Here is a 19,814-nt window from a genome sequence, read left to right as displayed (position 1 = left end):
TGGTCATGTGTAAAGGCTGTTAGTGGCATCATTGTCAGTGTCCAGTCTCAGCAAAGACAAGAACTGAAACTGAGGGTAGCAAAGCAAAAACTGAAATGCTTAACTCTGTTTTCAAATGTTCCTTTACAAAGGCAAACCCAGGAGAACTACCCCTGTTTAGTCTTAGTACCACTGAAAATATGAACGAAATAAGTATTAGCATCAGTGGTGTTGAGAAACAGCTGAAAATCGTTAAAATTGAAGAAAGGTCCAGGGCTCGATGGAATCCCTGTCATATTCTATACTGAATTTATGACTGAGTTAGCCCTGCATCTAACTATAATCTATCATAGATCCCTTGAACAAAAAACCGTGCTCAGTTCTTGGAAAAAGGCACAGGTCGCATCCGTCTATAAGAAGAGTAGTGGAAGTGATCCGCAAAACTGCCATCCAGTATCCTTGACATTGATTTGTTCTGGAATCTTGGAACATATTTTGATCTCAGACATGCATTTTGAACAAAATTATCTCAATGCCAACCAGCATTAATTTCAAAAACATTGATTATGTGAAACCAAACTCACACTTTTCTCACATACCATACCGAAAGCTTTGGGTCAAGGCAGTCTGGTAGATGCCGTATTTCTTGATTTACAAAAAGCATTTGACTCAGTACCACATGTATGCTTATTATCAAAAGTATGATCATACGGGATATCAAGTGAAACTTGTGACTGAATTGATGACTTTTTGGTAGGGAGGATGCAGCATGTTATCTTGGATGGAGAGTCATTGTCAGATGTAGAAGTAACTTCAGGTGTGCCCCAGGGAATTGTGTTGGAACCTTTGCTGTTCATGTTGTGTATTAATGACTTTGCAGATGATGCAGTTATTTATAATGAACTACCATATAAAAGAAGCTGCATAAATAAACAGTCAGATCGTGATAAGATTTCAAAGTGGTGCAGAGATTGGTAACTTACTTTAAAGCAGGGCTTAACAACTGGCCGGTTTTGAGCGCGAGTACTCGCATCTGCTCAGGCATGTGCTCGCGAGCAGGTGCAAGGTCGCGGAGTAGGGAGAGAGGGGAGGGAGGGGAAATGCGCGCGCACGTTTGAATAGGGCCGCTGCGTGCCTATTGAATTCGCGCCGACTGTGTAACGTTTAAAGTACTGTGATCAGCTCTTAACAGTCACTTCGCTAGTTAAGAATCATGTGATGTCGCCGTTGTGTAACCCCAACCATGCTTTCGCAGTTCAACCCCCATTGGGAGGAATTTTATCTGTTTACAGAAAAAGATGGTGTTGCAAAATGTTTTGTATGTCACAAAACGCTGAATTCTTTTACGAAATTTAATTTGCAGCGACATTATATGTCGTACCACGCGGAAGACTACGGACGTGGAAAATGTGATTGACCAGATCGTGCACAGGAAGTTATTAAATTTAAAAGGAAGCTATCTGAAGAAGATCTGGACGACGAAGAAAAATCAACTGAGGCAGCTCTCAGAGTGGGTTACAAAATTGCTTTGCTTTTAGCAAAATCCCTGCACCCCTTAACTGATGGCTATGTAATAAAAGAATGTTTGGTAGTTGCAGCGGAACATTTGTGTCCATCTCAAGTTGAACAGTATCGGATTGTGCCATTATCTAACATGACCATTATGTGTCGCATACAGGACATGGCAGACGACGTCCAGAGCCAGCTTGTAAATATCTGTAAAGATTTTATGGCGTATCACTGGAACAGCGCAGCTTGCCTTATTTATTAGAGGTGTTAACAGAGATCTTCAGGTGAGGGAGGAGCTCCTCGATGTAGTAGCCATCAAGAACACTACAACCGGAGGTGTTATTTTAAGTAGTGTTGAAGAAAGTGTTGAAAATATAGGATTGTCGTGGAATTCTTTAGTTTCAGTGTCTACAGATGGTGGAGGCATACACTAAGCTAATAAAATTATGTGGCACATGTACATTCTCCTCTATTTGTTTCATTTGTCGCAGTAACAATTGGTGAGTGATATCCCTGCAGGTGGCCGCGGATTTACATTGACTGGCGGCAGCTGTTGTGTGCCCCACGTGACTCTCCCCACTCTCCGCTCTGGTCCGGTAGTGGGGGTAGCGTGCTCGCGCTGCTCCGTGCTCGCACCTTGCTGCTCACAGCTTGCTCCGCGAGCACGTATGTTGTGAAGCCCTGCTTTAAAGGTTCATACGTTTAAAATTTTGCACTCCAGAAAACGAAAAAACATGATAATATCAATGAGTCACTGTTGGAATCGGCCAACTCCTACAAATACCATGGTGTAGCACTTTGTAGGGATATGAAATGGAATGATCACATAGGTTCAGTCATGGGTAAAACAGATCGTAGTCTTCGGTTTATTTGTAGAATACTGTGGAAGTGCAGTCAATGTACAAGGAGATTTCGTACAAATCACTTGTGCAGCCAATTCTAGAAAATTGCTCAAGTGTGTGGGATCCATACAGGTTAGGACTAACAGGTGCAGCACGAATGGTCACAGAGATACTGAAGGAACTGAACTGGAAGACTCTTCAAAATAGACATAAACTATCCTGAGAAAGTCTATTAACAAAGTTTCAAGAACCAGCTTTAAATAATTACTCTAGGAATATACTACAACCCCCTATATATGGTCACATAGGGCTTGTGAGGATAAGATTAGAATAATTACTGCAAGCACAATGGCATTCAGGCAGTCATTCTTCCTGCACTCCACATGTGAATGAACAGGAAGGAACCCAATAACTGGTACAATAGGACATACCCTCTGCTGTGCACCTCATGGTGCTTTGCAGAGTATAGATGTAGATGCAGAATTGTACTAGGCTGCTTCCTCTTCACCTCTGAATAATTACTGCAATCTACATACGTACTGACAGTTCCTTGACGTTACAGAATGTATCCTGCTGTCCTTCAGAAAAGGCTTCCTAACACTTAAATTTAATGCAGATGGCAACAAATTCCTCCTTTTCAGAAATGCTTTCCTTGCTATGGCCAGTTTTCATTTTATATCCTCCCTACTTTGTTTTGCTGCCCAAATTGCAAAATTCATCTACTACTTTTAGTGTCTCTTTTCTTAATGTAATTCTCCTCAGATCATTTGATGTAATTCAACTACATTCCATTAGCCTTGTTTTACTTTTGATCATCTTATAACCTCTTTTCAAGACCGTATCCAATTTGTTCAATGCTCTTCCAAAGTTTTTATTTCTTCTCCCTGAACTTTGATTCCTTCTCCAAAATTTTCTTAGATTTCCTTTGTTGCTCCTGCAAAGTAGATATCGAATGATTTTGGTGATACACTACAGCCCTTTTTCACTCCCACTTGTTTTCAAGTCCTTTGACTCTTTGTAACTACAGTCTGGTTTCTCTACAAGTTGCAAATAACCTTTAGTTCCCTGTATTTGATCCCTGCTACCTCATCATCATCATCTTGGACAGTTTCCAGCCTCTAGCCGGGTCTGTATAGAACATAGGCTTCTCCATTGTCTTCCGTCTTGCCACCATCTCTCTGTCTTCACCTTGGTCCAGTCTTCTCCTTTCTTCTGGACGCATTCCTCTACTCCTTTCAGTCTTCCTCTTGGTCTCTTTCCTTCCAGTTTCATCTCATGTATCCTCCATTCTCTTAACGTGTCCATACCATCTTAGCCTTGATTTCTCTATCTCCTCCTGTAATGGTTTCACCTTCATTAACTGTCTGATCCTCTCATTTCTTAACCTGTCTATGTTTGTCACTCCAATACTATTTCTCAAGGATTTCATCTCACTACCTTCTATATTGCTTTTCTCTCTTCCTTTCATAACCCAGGTTTTTGATGCATATGTCAGGATTGGGACATAGTATGACTGGTATATAACCTTTTTACTGATTTGGGGTACATTCTTGCTCCATATCAGTCTTCTGACACACTTCTAAATGCTTCTGGTTTTCTCCACCGCTCGTTTATTTCTCTGTCGTTTCTTCCATCTTCGTGTATCAGGCTTCCTAGGTACTTGAAACTCTCCACTCTCCTCAATTGTTCCCCACGATTTGTTATTTCAATTGTTCCTCTCTCCTTCTTTCTTGTTGTGATAGTCATCTCACTCTTACTTATACTAAATTTCATCCCGTATTCTTGTACTTTTTGTTCCCAAACATCCAACTGCTCTTGTACTTCCTCCTCCTTATTCCTCCAAATCATCAGATCACCTGCAAACACCATGGGTTTCAACTTCCTTTCACCAATTACTTGTGCTCCTGTACTCATTATATCATCCATCACTACAATGAAGAGTAACGGTGAAAGTGCACTTCCCTGCCTCAAGTCATTCTTCTGTTCAATCCAAGCTGATCTCTCTCCTCCCACTTTCACACAGCTCACACTTCCATGGTACATTTCCCTAATCCTCCAAATAATCTGTTTTGCTACTCCTCTGTTCTCCAGGGCTTTCCACACTTTGCTTCTACGTACACTATCATAAGCTTTTTAAATGTCCAGGAAGATCATTATTGATCTATTCCATATTCATAGTGCTGTTCTTGCAGTTGTCTTACAGCAAAAATTAGATCCACTGTGGACCTTCCTGTTCTGAAGCCATGTTGGTCTTCTCTCATTCTTCTTTCTAATTTTGCCCGAATTCATGATTCCAAAATTTTCTCAGAAGTCTTTATACAATGGCTCATTAACATTACCCCCTGATAGTTCTTGCACTCTTTCCTATTTCCCTTCTTAAAGATTGGGACAATTATTCCCTTTTTCCAGTCTTCTGGGATCATCTTCTGTCTCCATACAATTTTCATTACTCGATATAGCCATTGTATCCCCACCTCACCTTCTTTACACTTAGCTCATCCAGACCTGGTGACTTCCCTCCTTTCATCTTGCCCAATGCCTCTTCCACTTTTCTCCATGTAAGGTCTTTTTCTATTTGCTGCTCCTCCTCTTTTTTTCTCCTCATCTTGTTCCTCCTCATCTTGTTTCTCCTCATCCAGGTCTCCATTCGGGTTCAGGAGTTCTTCAAAATACTCCTTCCACATATTCTTGAGTTCCTCCATATTCTCCACATTTTGTCCACATTTGTTCACCATTCGAGCATAATCTGTCATACCGTTGTTCACCTTACTTTTAATCATCCCATATAACACCTTTTTCTGAACCTTCACTATCCTCCTCCATCATTCTGGTCCACTGTTCCATCCACTTGATTCTTTCCTCCTCCACCACTCTTTTTGCTTATTTCTTTCTTGCCTGATATTCTTCTCTTGTCTCTACTGTTCTCTTCTGGAACCATACCCTAAAGGCTCTGTTCTTCTTCTGTACTATATCCTTTGTTTTATCATTCCACCAGGGTGTTTCTTTCATCTCCTTTTGTTGCTTGGCTTCCCACGTATTGCTTCCGCCGCACTTATTAATGTTCGCTTGAATCTACCCCTTTCTTCTTCTACCATTTTTGGTTCATCCTTTTGCAATGCTTTGTTGGTACTGTAGCCTGCTTTCTTCCTCCTTCAACTTCCTTACCTTCATACGTCTTTCCTGGTTTTCTGTCCCTTTAATATCCTTAGTCCCTCTCAGGTTCATTACCAGCAAACAGTTGTCGCTACCCAAGGCCTCTGATGGTATTACCTTAATGTCGATGATGATCCTATTCATCTCACTATCATACATGAAGTAGTCAACTATCAAATTTCTCTTTAAGACTTGACTGTACTCTCTCCCTGAACCAAGAGTTCCCAACCAGCAAGCCATTCCTTTGACAGAACTCCAATAGTCTTTCACCTTCCTCATTTCGGCAGCCCCAACCCTCTGGCCCAAGCACACTTTCACAGCCTTGTCTTTCTCTTCCAACGTGTGCATTTAAATCCCCCATTACTATCATATTCTTTGTTCCCATCTGCTTCTGCATTTCCCCTTCAGACTCTTGCTTCCCCTCAGAAGTGCAAACCACCTGCTGCGCATACACATGTATTACCTCTATGGTTGTGCCCTTGAGTGATATTTTGGTATTCATCATCCTATCACTTATTCTCTTCACTTCCACTTTTAATCCCTCTCTTACTACTATTCTGACTCCATTTCTCCTTCCCTCGTGATTTCCACTTCAGTACAATCAGTAGCCTTTCCTCAGTTCTCTCCTTCATTCTCCTTTCCATCTCATTTCAGCTAACCCCAATAGGTCTAACTTCTTTCTTTCCATCATGTCTATCATCTCTTCCACCTTTCCAGTCAATGTTTGTATATTTAATGTTCCAAATCTTAGTCCTTGTTTGCAGCCAGTTCATTGTCGATTAAATCTGTCCTTTCCGAGGCCCGTCCTATTTTTGAAAGCAGAAATCATAATCCACTACTGGCTTGCTGGACCTATCATAGCTTCACCAGAGCCACGTTAGCTGTCACTTTTCAGGGTTCCTGTAGGACCTTCACAGCTACCGTAGTGGTCCTGGGGCACACACAGTCCCCACTGTACCTCGCTTCTACAGGCAATCCCCTACTTCACACCATTGCCCATCTCCCACGACTAGGATGAGGGGTTGGATCTACATAATTAAAAAAGTGCATTTCTGTCAACAATGTAAAAAAAAAAAAATACAACTTTCTATATGTCTACAAATATTATGAATTATATAGTTTTGCTTCTCTGTAACCTAACCTATCTTCTGAGATAAGTCGAAAAGTCTTCCTCTTAAGCAGCTTCTCCAAGTTTTTTTTCCCATTCTACTGTGAATAATTTGTTTCAAGTATTTTGCTAACATGAGTTATTTAACTGATAGTTCAGTAAAAGTCATTCCTGTTGACACTTGCTCTCTTAGGAATTGGAACTATTACATTCTTCTTGTAACCTGAGGGTATTTTACCCATCTTGTATAGCTTGCTCAGTAGATGGAATAGTTTTGTCATGGCTGGCTCTCTCAAGGATTTCAAGAACTCTGAGAGAATAATACCCTCAGTATACAACTGATTTGGCATGGTCCATATGTTTGCCACTAATCTTGCAGTTGAATACTATCAGGTTCTTTTTCTATATTATAGTCTTTATCTTGCATTTATCCATGTTTCAGTAGAGGTGCTGTTCATTATACTAAGTAGAAATTTTGTTCATGCCTTTCTGCATTTCCTTGTGATTCTGCCCTGTGTACAATTACGTCAGTAAATGAACAGATGCTGCTGCTGACCATGCCTGAAATCACTCATAGATGTTGAGGACATTAGAGATCTGCTTAATGCTCCCATATCTGATGTCACTGTAGTTTTTGCTGAACATTTACCGTCTATTATAATATGTTGTGATTTAGTGGACAGAAATCCATTGCTCCACTTACATATCTCTGAAGATAATCTTTACAATTGGATTTTGCTTGTTTATTGACAGTATGTTACAGCATTGAATGCCTTTTGGAAATCTGGGAGTGCAAAAACATCCATTTCATCTGCATCTAGCATTTTTTCAAGTCTTATTTGTGTGAATATCATAAGTTGTGTCCCAAACAAGCGGTTTTTTCCGGAATCCATGCTGATTCTTTTTCAGTCTTGTGATTTGTGACTCCATGCCTGATTGACGTGTTTCTTTTTAGATCTGTATCTTTTTTTTTTACTTTGCATCTTATGGGTTACGATCTATTTAGAATTCAAAAGTGTTTTAGTACTGTTACCTTTGGTAGAGTTTCTTTATTGTTTGGTAAAACATACCCAGTTTCTTTGTGAGCCCTATTTGCTCCTCACCAAATTATTGTTGTATTAGATTAAAGCTGAAAGGAGGACCAACATGCTTCTCTTTTCTTCCTTTAGTACTAACAGGTATAGTATAGTATGTTGTTATAAGAATTTCTTACTGTCCCGGTACTGATGATATCATGAATAATATACCTTTGTTTTGTGAAAGATATACCATGAGAGTAACTTTTTTTTGTTTCTAATATGTAGATTGCAATTGTCATTTTCATGTTTTGAATAAAGATAGTATGAGTTTGAAAATTTGCATTTATATGTTTGTGAATGTTTGCAGAAGGGAAGATCAGATCGAAGAATGCAACATTTAAGCCAAAGAAAAAGTCAACCAACCTCATTAAGAAAGATTTTAAGAAATGGAAACCAAAGAGTAAAGTTGGAAGGATTGTTTTAAAAAACCTGCCATTTAAGGTATTTCATAACAGTATTATAGCTTTAGTGTGGCAAGTCATGTAAACTATTTTGTTGCTGCCTGTAACAAGCAGTCAGTGTCTGTTTCTCTTTCAGTGATGCAGACTATTAACTATAGTAGAGTATTAATTATTGTAGAGTATGATTATGCTATTGTGTTGATTTATACACTATTTAATTTATAACCAGGATACAATCTGTCACATTAATTATAACAAAATGAAACTTGTGGCGTTGATGCTTGGAAGGCCATGGTTTCATAGCAGTGAGTTGAAGTAGTTGCTTAAATCCACACTGTAGCAGCACCACCGTTTAGGATAGGGAAAGTTAGTTTTGTGTGATATTCAGAGCACGAGTTACAGCCAGGTGCGGGCCGGATTGCAGTAAGTTACGCATACCAGCAGTTGCGAAGGCAAATAGAGGCCACAGGGGTGTAGAACTGCCGGAGAGGGCGCACACAGCAGTTTCCATGGTGCAAGTCACGTGACGTGAACTGGCATCCTTGGCCAAACAGCCAAGTATAAATAGGTGCTGTTTTCTAATGAGATTCATTCAAGTGTGGCAGCTCTCCTGGACAGTGAGGTGTGTCACACCGTCAGGCTACAAGCAGTAACAGATGGGGGCGACAGCGTCCCAGTCCACGGCGGGTCATTAGTTCGACCCTCTGAGGTCGACGCAGGGTCCGCAGCCAGCCAGGGCGGGCCACTCCTCGGCTCGCTACTGCGGGCAATCATCTCGGCTCTCGACACACGCCAGAGACTTTCGAGGCGAGGGCCGCAGATTCGGACGCCAGATAACGGGCACTTGTTCTTCACCGCGTTCTCAGCCACACCGGCGAGAAGAAGCAGCAGCTGGCCATCCGCAGCTCACACTGAGCAGCACTGAGTTGCCTGGGACGCAGACCACTGAGTCAACCATGGCATCCTGACGACGATGCACTCCGCTGGCATACAAGGCCGGCACGACACAGCGTTGCATTGCACAGGCCGCCTGCGGTGCTCCCTCAGCATTGTGGGGCCTGTGACGCAGACCGAGGTGAATGGTGCACTGTAGTAGAAGCAAATAAATCATTTAGAAAGTTCTCGCCAAGTTCTAATACAGCACCTCCTGGCACCCATCCACTACAGTTGGTGTCAGAAGTGGGAGGAAAATAATGTGGTATCAGACGCCAAATGTGGCATATTGACACCAAGTTAGTGGGTGGTTGCCAGGAGGTGCTGTATTAAAACTTGGCGAGAACTTTCAAAATGAATTATTTGCTTCCACAACAGTGCTCCGTTCACCTCGGTCTGCGTCACAGGGCCCCGAAATGCTGAGGTAGCACCCCAGTGGCCTGTGCAATGCAATGCTGTGTCGTGCCAGCCTTGTACGCCAGCTGCAGAGTTCCGATTACATCAGGGTGGCTGCACCAGCAGCCGACTCAGCGGCCACTGTCCTTGTTGTCTCCGCGCCATTCGGCCGGGAGCTGTAGGCTGGCCCTGATGGTGCTTCTTCCTTGCTGGCATAGCTGAGAAAGCGGCGGCAACGACCACCCGCGATCCGGCGTCCGTGTCTGCTACCCTCGCCTCGGAAGTCTCTGGCGCATGTCAAGAGCCGAGACGACTGCCCGTGGTAGCGAGCGGAAGAGTGGCCTGCCCTGGCTGGCTGTGGACCCCGCGTCGGCCTCAGAGGGTTGAACCAATGACCCGCCGTGGACTGGGACGCTGTTGCACCATCTGTTGCTGTGTGTAGCCTGGCGGTGTGACATGCCTCGCCGTCCAGGAGAGCTGCCACACTTGAATGACTCTCGTTAGAAAATGACACACATTTATACTCAGCTGTGCACCTCTATTTTGCTAATGCACTGCTTCCCATCATGTACGTGTAACACTTAGGTTGGCCGGTGGCCCCCTTCTGCCTGTGTCTTGCGCCATGGAAACTGCGTGTGCGCCCTCTCCGGCAGTTCTACACCCCCATTGCCTCTATTTGCCTTCGCAACTGCTGGTATGCATAACTTACTGCAATCCGGCCCGCACCTGGCTGTAACTCGTGCTCTGAATATCACACAAAACTAACTTTCCCTATCCTAAACGGGGGTGCCGCTACAATCCTTTTTCTTGCACAATCACATACAAAAGCAATACTGAAGTCACCGCATATAACTAATTTATGCTGCTTCCTATAAAGTGAACCAAAAACCCTCTCTAGTTTGAGCAGAAATGATCTCAAGTCAGAGTTGAGGACCTATAAACAACTACAATTAGAAGTTTAGTTTCACTAAATTCAACTGCCCTTGCACAACATTCAGTACCTGTTCTGTGCAGTGCCATGATATGCCAATGGACTCAAATGAGATACTGTTTATTATGTACATGGCCATGCCCCCATTCTGCTAAGAACTCCTTGAAAAACAGCCAGCTAATCTGTATACTGGGAAAGGAAGCCTCTGAATTGTCAAATTATTTAAGTGGTACTCTGATAAACCAATAACGTCAGAGTCAACATCTATAAGCATTCATCTCTAATATCTCTTATATTTTGATGAAATATGCTAATTCCTTCACTATTTGGATACCTGTCCTCCTCTGAAGGTGATTCCTTTGTTACAGCAATTTCCTTTAAGCAAGTATACCTATCAGCTGTCTGGACCACTTCAGCAAAGAATCCCATCCCTGGCTAATACCTAGTTGCTCATCTTATTTCTTAAATGCTACCTGAACCATGGAATCAACCCTATTGGCCTAACTATAAAAATTCTTTTCTATGGATCCCACCACTCTTATCACAATGACCTTCACCTTTTCAGATTCTGCCAGACCATGTTCCTCACAAACCTGGCGCTTCAAAAACACATTTCCATGTCATAGGGTTCCCAGAACCACCTCTGCTCCCTCCACAAGATACTGCTTCCGTGCAATATCTAGTTCATGTATCACATCTCTGAAACCGAATCCCTTGCTCTCCAGCACCAGCATTCCAGACACCACCCCCGTAGTAAGTTATCCAACCTAATGATATCCTGCTATTGCCGCTATCCAACCCCTGTACTTCCCACAGTGTATCTCCTTGTCAAGCCCTCATAATGCCCAGACCCTGCCTAGCTGACCTTTTCAACTTTCCACACTCATCCCCCAAAACTCCCTACAACACTACACCAAATCCATAGCCAAAATGATCCGGGAACATCATTGTTAATCTTTCCACAAAAAACTGCAGCCTGACAGGAGTCTCAGTCCTATCTAAAGGCCTCAGCTTCAGTCTTACACCCAAATTGACCTACTCTCCCTCTTCCAATTCCAGCAATGAAAACACTCGTCCCAAGCCAACTTAATCCCAACACTGAACCCTTGCTCTTCCGGTTCATTCCACCATCCAACCGTGATCCTCCCACCTAACCATCCCCTGTTGCCTTTCAGGGATTTATTACCTTCACAACATCCTTCCCAAAGTCCCATCCTAAGAACACTAAACTTTCAGCAGAAGAAAAGACAGCCATACACAACCTCAGAACAGATCCTCATCTAAAGACAAAGGTTCCATTGCTGTATTTATGAATTGCAGTGACTATCTGGTGGATGCCTTTCCTAGGTGTCTGACTCCTCCAACTATAAATTCAGCAAGAATGATCCCATCCCAAAAGTCCAGCCTAACTTCCAGTCCCAGCTTAAAATGCTACACCTTTCCAAAACCTCTCCCCTGAAGCTATTTCTCTCCTCTCCCCAATGACACCCCGCACATGCACATTCTACATGCCCCCCCCTCCCCCCCCCCCCAAAAAAATCTGCAAACCCAACAATCCTAGACACCCTATTGTAGTTAGGTATTGTGCTTCCTCCTACAGAATTTTGGCCGTCAGTGACAAAACCTACAACCAGTTGCCCAGGATCTAGCATCGTACATTAATGATACCAACCACTTCCTTTACTGACTCTCCACTATTCCTACCCGTTTACCTCCTGGATCCCTATTTATCACTGTTGATGCCATTTTATTATACTACATCACCACGCATCCCCTTGAGCTTGTGATATTCAACACTACCGCTCCTAATATACTTCAGACTTTAAGCCCACTATCTCATTTTTCATATTCCTTACCAACTTTATCCAAACACACAACTCCCTTTCCTTTGAAGGGAAGGTGTACAGACAAATCTGTGGCACAGCCATGGCCATCTGCATGGCAACTTGCTTGCGGACCTGTTTATGGGCCATCCCCTAAGAAATCTTCCTAATCTCCCAAAACCCTAAACTCCTGGTCTGCTTCAAATTCATTGATGATATATTCATGACCTGGAACCAGGACCAAGACAATCCTGTTGTTCTCATTCCTTCACAACCTCAACACCTTCTCTCATGTCTGCTTCACCTAGTCCTCCTTAATCGAGTGTGTCAACTAAGTAGACGTTGACCTCCTCCTCTCTGATGGCTCTGTCCACACCTCTGTCAGCATAAACCCAACAACCACCAAAAGTACACGTATTTCGAGTGCTGCCATACCTTCCACACCAAAAAATACCTCCAATACAGCCTGGCCACCTGTGAACGGCATATCTGCATTGGTAAGCTCTCCCTTGCCAACCATGCAGGAGACACACTCAGTAGCTCACTACGGGCTTTTGTTGAAGTTTCGAGAACATACCTTCACCGAAGAGTCAAGCAGTATATTGCTCCCTCCTACGTATATGTCGCGAAGAGACCACGAGGATAAAATCAGAGAGATTAGAGCCCACACAGAAGCATACCGACAATCCTTCTTTCCACGAACGATACGAGACTGGAATAGAAGGGAGAACCGATAGAGGTACTCAAGGTACCCTCCGCCACACACAGTCAGGTGGCTTGCGGAGTATGTATGTAGATGTAGATGCTGAAGATTTCATAAACGTCTTCACAGACAGGCATTACACCCCCCCCCCCCCCCAGCCCCCCTCCCCCCAGACCTAGTCTGCAAACAGATTTCCTGTGCCATATCCCACACACACCCAATCATCCCACCACCCCCCAAGAACTTGCTACAAAGAAGTGTCCCCTTTGCCACCAATTGCCACCTTAGACTGGAACAAATGAACCACGTTCTTCATCAAGCACTGATTACCTATCATCAAGCCCTGAAATGAGGAACCTCCTAGTATGATGCTTCTCAAACTGCCTAAAGTGGTTTCCCATCACCCACCCAACCTCCATAATGTCCTAGTCCATCCCTATGCTACTTCCAATCCCAGCCCCATTTGTTTTTTTTTTTGTTTTTTTTTGTTTTTTTTTGTTTTTTTTTTTTTTTTGTTTGGTTTTAGGGCACAAAACTGCTATGGTCATTAGCGCCCAGATCCCAGCCCCATGGCACAGGGATCATATCCCTGTGGAAGACCCAGGTGCAAGATCTGCCCAATCCACCCACCCAGCATTTCCTATTCCGGTTGTTTCACATGCTTGCTGAACCCCATGAGAAGCTGAGCCACCTGTGAAAGCAGCTATGTTATATACCAGCTGTGATGTAGTTTTCTATATGGGTGTGACTACCAACTAGCTGTTCACTAGGATGAATAGCCATTACCAAACTGTGGCCAAGAGCAAAGTGGACCATCCTGTTGCACAACATGCAACTGAACATAACATGCTTGATTTTAATATCAGCTTCACAACCTGGGCATCTGGATCCTCCACTTTGCCATCAACTTTTCTGAGCTGCACAGGTGGGAGTTATCCTTACAACACAGTCTCTGCTCCCAAAATTATCCTGGCCTTAAGGTACGTTGTCCAAGACGCGACGCATACTAGCGACTGCGACGGGTCGCTACGTGACGTCAGAAGTTGCCTGCTGGCGCATGCGCAGTTCGAGTTTGGGATGCGACGCGCGACTGTTGCGGCAGCTGCCGCAGCACTGCACCAGTGAGCAGTGTTGCGACGGAAGTCGCACGACACAAAGACGTACGGCTGCCAGAAAGATATCGAGCCAGTCAAGGAAAACTGAAATGAGCCACTCACAGGATGTGATGCTCTGTGAGCTGGTCTCGCAACATCCTTGCCTTTACGATTTGAAGAACCCTAAATATAGAGACACTATGTTCAGAGACAGAATTTGGGAAGAAATTGGTGCACAGTTGAAACTGGCAGGTGAGTGAAATATATAATATTTTCCCATTAATGCAAATTTTTCAGGCGTGTTATGAAAATCAGTATAATCCATGCAGATGTAGAATTAGAATGATGAAAATGAACTTGAAGGTCAATTTTCGCATTACTCTTTTTTGTGACGATAAAAATTGAAAACGGCAAGTACATTATAAAATGAACAATCTAAAGTACAACGAGAAAGTTACATTTTACAATACCTTCACTTTGAAAGTAAACGGTAGATTGGTGTCTTGATGATACCTTCTAGTTGTGAAAAACCACCACCAGATTGTTGTACAGCTTTCTGTAATCAATAGATGTTCGTTTTTGAGGAAGGCGTTTCTCAACAGATTGCGCAAACAGTATGCTGCAATAAGTAATTTGTCACATTCACTTCAGTTCATTGGTAGAAGATGGTGTTCAGAAAACTTGTGCCAAAAGTGCTCTACTGTTTTACAAGGCCCTTCTGGTCTGACACAGTTCACAATTGAAATTCGTCTTTTGTAAATCCTGGAGTCATCTTTTGAGTGCAGCTTGGCAAGATTAAATATTCATGTCATCCGTAACGATGTATGCTGTCAGAATATAAGAACATGGAAGTTCATTTGGATGGGAATAAAGATTCAGTCGGCTATGAAAGTTGCCTTAGCTTATTCCCAAAGTTTCTGCATGGGAGAAACTGACAAGTATAATTTGGAGAAATTTTGTGAACAAGCACGGATATTATTTCTTCCACATTTCTGCCAGTGTATACTGTAGACGTTCAGAATCAAAATTCTAGAAATGTTTAAGGTGTAACCCTATCTTGTTCTCAAGAACTTGAAACAATGCAATGACGCTAGCGTGCGCTTATTGTTAATAAACTTATCTTTCATTGGAATTTTAGGTGAAATGTGCAAAAACAGATGGAGGAATATTCGGGACTCGTATCAGAGAAATAAACGAGAAAGAAAGCTTGGAACAGGTTCAGATGCCTCTGCAAAACCAAGAAAATGGGTTCTGCTTGATCACTTGGCTTTAAGAAACCTACATTTCGTGGCATTTTAAATGAAATTGTCAAGAGCGTATGGAGAAATATTAGTAACTCATACCGGAGAAATATGACATAAAATGGTTTCATTAGGTCCAAATGTGTCAGCGAAACAAAACAAATGCATTCTGTATCGTGTGATGACCACACGATTCTCGTTGCGCGTCGACAGAACTGGCGGCTAGTCGCGACGCTCCCGGAGATATATGAGCCCAAATCTCAGAAACGGAGATCGATATCATTCTGATCTCAACTTTAAAAATAATTTCGATATGTTAGCTTCTTTTCATCGGCAACGATGTATGACCTAACGTGAACCATACGTAAAGTAGCCAGCGACCACATTTTTCACTGTACACAATTCAAATTTTATGCAGTAGGTTACTTGTAAATTAAGTATCGGAATAACTGTGACGAATATCGGAAAAATAGACACCTCATTATCAAGCTGTGATGTGAAACTGTAAGATACGCAAACATCAATTTTTTGTGCCTTTTACTTTCCTCACAGTTGATAGAGAAGTAATATACAGCGAAAAAAACACGCAAAACCGGAAGAGATACTTTTCAATTTTTTAAAGTAAAAGGAGAATCTGTATCGAAAAAGTAACTCTGGGAGCCGATGTAACTTTGTTGCATTAACATACAGTATTTTTTACAGCAAGAAAATCGGAATTCTTATTTTTCTTATGTATTTGAATCCGCCGCCACCGACCGGAAGCTTGGGAAACGGCGACGACTCCAGTCGTGTTGCGGCCGTGTCGCCGTCTGCCAGGATGGGAAAAGAGGAGGGGGCAGCGTCGCAGTCGCAGCCAACTGTCGCGTCTTGCACAACGTAACTTTAGCCTACGATAACCTACTGTCACCACAGGCTCCACCCAGCAGTTTCCAACCCCTCTGTCCTATTATCTCCTCCCAGTTCATGTCTTCTCACCCTCAGTTTGCTCTTTTTGTGCAAAAGCACCCCCCAGTCTTTTCCCCATTTGCTCCTTTCCTTCTCCACTACTCATTTGCCCCCCCCCTCCCCCCCCTCCCTTCCCCACAATCTCATAATGCTGTCTTTTAGTCTCTCCATGCTCCACCAGACAGCTGTCTTCTCTCTCCCCACCTGTACTGTGCTATCCCTCCCCCTTCCCTGCCGCATTCCTGATTGCTGCTTTTGTTCAACCTAGCTGTTGCAGTCTGGCTAGAGCAACTGGAGATAGCGGATATGTGTGCATGTGGTGTGCCTGCTTGTGTGAATGTGTGTGTGTTTTCATTTCTTTCCTGAACAGCGCTTTGACGGAAAGTGTAGTGTGTAACAGTCTTCTCATCATGCCAGTCTGCAGTTTGTCCAGAATGCCATTGCCCCTATTGTAAATTTCATCCGGTGGAATGAGCATACTTTACAGAATACCTCCGTCAAAAGATGTAGTGTCAGAACAGAAAAACTTCATCAGTTTATGATAATCAAGGGAATTTCAGTTCACTGACATACCTGTGAGCCTCACACAGTTAGGACAAGTGCTGTTGACGGGATTTCTTGTGAAATTTTTCTGGAACCCTTATCCAAAAATTTACCTTGAGCAATCGAAGAATCATCTTGTGATGTTAACCTTTTTACATCTTATCGTGTGTGTGTGTGTGTGTGTGTGTGTGTGTGTGTGGTTTCTTTTACTCTAGCTCAAAAAAGGATTACTCCAAAAGATAGGAAGCTCTCTCTCTTCTTATGTGTGCCTATCAATGACTCAGTGCTTCTGCTTTTTAGTGAGTAGTCACTTATAATCCAAAAGTATTTTTATATGTACTGCTGACTTTCATGGCCAATACTTGAATCCTTGGTAAATTTTGTTAAATGGGCATTAGGCCTTGTCTAAGGCATGTTTCTGTGTCTAAAGTTCCAAAGTTCCATCTTGTAAAACTGATGATGTCTACTGCATTAGGAAACAGTGTATTAGGCATAGAAACATGCCTTACACCAAGATCTGCTGCTCATAAGAAATGAGCATCCGAACATGTGTGGATTGTGATAGAGAAGACGAATGATCATCTTGGTCACCTTCAGTTTATTGGGAGAATTTTGGGAAAGTGTGGTTAATCTATAGTGGCGAACATGAATGATTGGCTTCAGTTTATTGTGAGAATTTTAGGAAAATGTGGTTCATCTGTAAAGGAGATTGCATATAGGGCACTAGTGCAACCTATTCCTGAGTACTGCTCGAGTATTTGGGATCCCGACCAGGTTGGATTAAATGAAGACATTGAAGTAATACAGAGGTGATCTGCTAGATTTGTTACTGTTACGTTTGAACAACTCTCAAGTATTGTGGAGATGCTTCTGGAAATAAAATGGGAGTCCTCGGAGGGATGGAAAACATTCTTTTCAAGGAACACTATTGAGAAAATTTAAAGAACCTGCTTTTGGAGCTGACTGCAGAATGATTATACTGCCACCAACATATATTTTGCATAATGATTTCGAATATAAGATATGAGAAATTAAGGCTGATACAGAGGCATATGGACAGCTGTTTGTCACTCGCTCTATTTGTGAGTGGAACAGGAAGACTAGTAGTGGTACTAGTGTACCCTCCATCACACACTATATGGTGGCTTGCAGAGTATGTATGTAGAGCAGATATAACAAAGATCACAGAAGATACTAGCTGCAGTTTTGAACTGTCTTGTAGTGATTGGTATGAAAGACCTCACAGTAGATAGAACTAAACATGTTTCTCTCAGTTTGCATAAAGTCATGATGTGTGAAAGTAGATCTAATAGCTTTGTGCTTATGCTGAGAGAGCATTATAGTGCTGTTGCTGTTCATGATGCTTGTAAATGATCTTGTGAATAAGACTGTAATTTCCATATCATTTTTTGCAGGTGATAACACTGTATACAGGGAAGTCACAATGCCAGGAAATTATAGTTGTGTTGAATGATTACATGAAACTAGTTGTATGAAAGGCACAGTCCAAACCAAGATTGGCCCATCTTCCTGGAAGATAGGGACGAGCACGGGGGATGTGTTAGCTGGTCATTGCATTGGGAGCTCCAGTGTTAAGCTGGTGCTGGAGCCTTAGAGAAATAACAGTCATGTTGGGAAGCAAGGCCAGTGTCCACCCTTTTCATTTCTGCTTGTCTGGAGGAGGGCGGGCAGCTTGTCCTCGTCTGAGATGTGAAGGAGGCTGTTCCAGCAGCAGTTGAGTGCACCAGTCTGCAAATCAAACCTCATTGTAGGCACAACGTCTGCTGCTTGGGTTCACAGGCTGTCCTTTGTTCCCATAGGTGGCTGGCTACTTTGGTGAAGACAGATAACCTTGCTTGCGGGGAGCAGAACTAGCATTTTGCAACACTGGTTTGCGGCTAACACCCAAATCTCCAGATGTCAGACGCTCAGAATGGTGCCAAACATTATTTGTCGATAGAGACGCAACCAAAATTCCAATTTAGTGTGTACTGTGTGCTGTCGTCTGGCAGAAAGGGGATTAAACATTAATTAAAAGTGACACCAGAACTACGGAGCACAGGAAAAGCATAACTGTGAACAATTAATATGTATAGCTTATGTGGGGAAGTTAGTAGAGTGTACCAAGGGTCCTGGGTTCAAATCCCAATGATGACCTTTCTTTTTTTTTCCCCAATGTTATCATGAAAGTGTTATATGGGACTATTAATACTCACACATGTGTGATGTTGTTGTTTCTTTGTTCTGCTGTACCAATTGTGTAAGTTTATTCTGTGAAACTACATGCTTCATCTCAAGAGTGTGTCTGTTCTGTTGTACATGTCTGATAGAACACCACACCTATCTATACACATGTACTCTGTAGGTTTGCTACTTTCAACTAACGAAGCAAAAGCAGACTGCCAAAATAACATTGCTACAAACTCTGAAAAGTTGTTTTACACGTCAGGAAAATGTTCTCCCATGTAATTCTTTCACACTTAAACATAAAGGAAAAAAACTGTCATCAGTGGGGTTTGAACGCAGGACCTCAGGTATGACGACTACACACACTACCATCTCACTCATGAGAGATGTAGAAGTCAGTCATTCACAGATACGCTTTTCCTGTGCTGCGTAGTTCTGGTGTTACTTTTAATTACCATTTACACATGTTCTACTGGACAATAGGACATTGCACGAACTAAATCGGTGTTTTGGTTGATACATACTCTATCAACATACAACTCTTAGTACCAATCTGAGTGTCTGGCATCTGGTGTTTGCGTGTAAGGGGAATGCTTAAACCTGCATCTTGGATGCAGATTTATCGACCTCTGGTATCAGATGAAGATTTTTAGAACCTCTCTGAATAGGTCAGGCATGCAGTGTGCACAAGAAGAGGCTATGAGGGTGTTAGTATTACGTAGTATCCACATGTTTATTTTTTAGGATACAGAAATCCCTCCAAAGGCTGGAAAGGATACATTTCTATTTCAGGCAGAGATGAATGTCAAACTCATTAATTAAAGAGAGAAACGTTCATCTTGGCAGAGTGCAGAAAGAAAATACGTTAATGTAGTATTAAATAACTGCAGGAGTATCCATGGAAAGTCTCCAGAACTAAACACATAGTACTAGCTGTCTGAACTCAG

The 19,814-nt window shown here is 42.6% G+C and overlaps 1 protein-coding gene across 2 annotated transcripts in view; it reads left to right on the top strand.

The window, feature by feature from the left end:
• LOC126198974 (RNA-binding protein 28) overlaps nt 1-19,814 on the top strand; it is a 133,726-nt gene that overhangs the window by 6,054 nt on the left and 107,858 nt on the right. For both annotated transcript variants that reach the window (XM_049935634.1, XM_049935633.1), the window contains exon 2: nt 7,978-8,111. In XM_049935634.1, coding sequence (XP_049791591.1) covers nt 7,978-8,111 — 134 coding nt within the window. The remainder of the gene's footprint in view (nt 1-7,977; nt 8,112-19,814) is intronic.

Source organism: Schistocerca nitens, chromosome 8 (assembly GCF_023898315.1).
Source record: "Schistocerca nitens isolate TAMUIC-IGC-003100 chromosome 8, iqSchNite1.1, whole genome shotgun sequence".
Taxonomy (NCBI): Eukaryota; Metazoa; Arthropoda; class Insecta; order Orthoptera; family Acrididae; genus Schistocerca; species Schistocerca nitens.
Note: the sequence above shows the minus strand (reverse complement) of the source record. Positions and strands in the feature narration are given on the sequence as shown.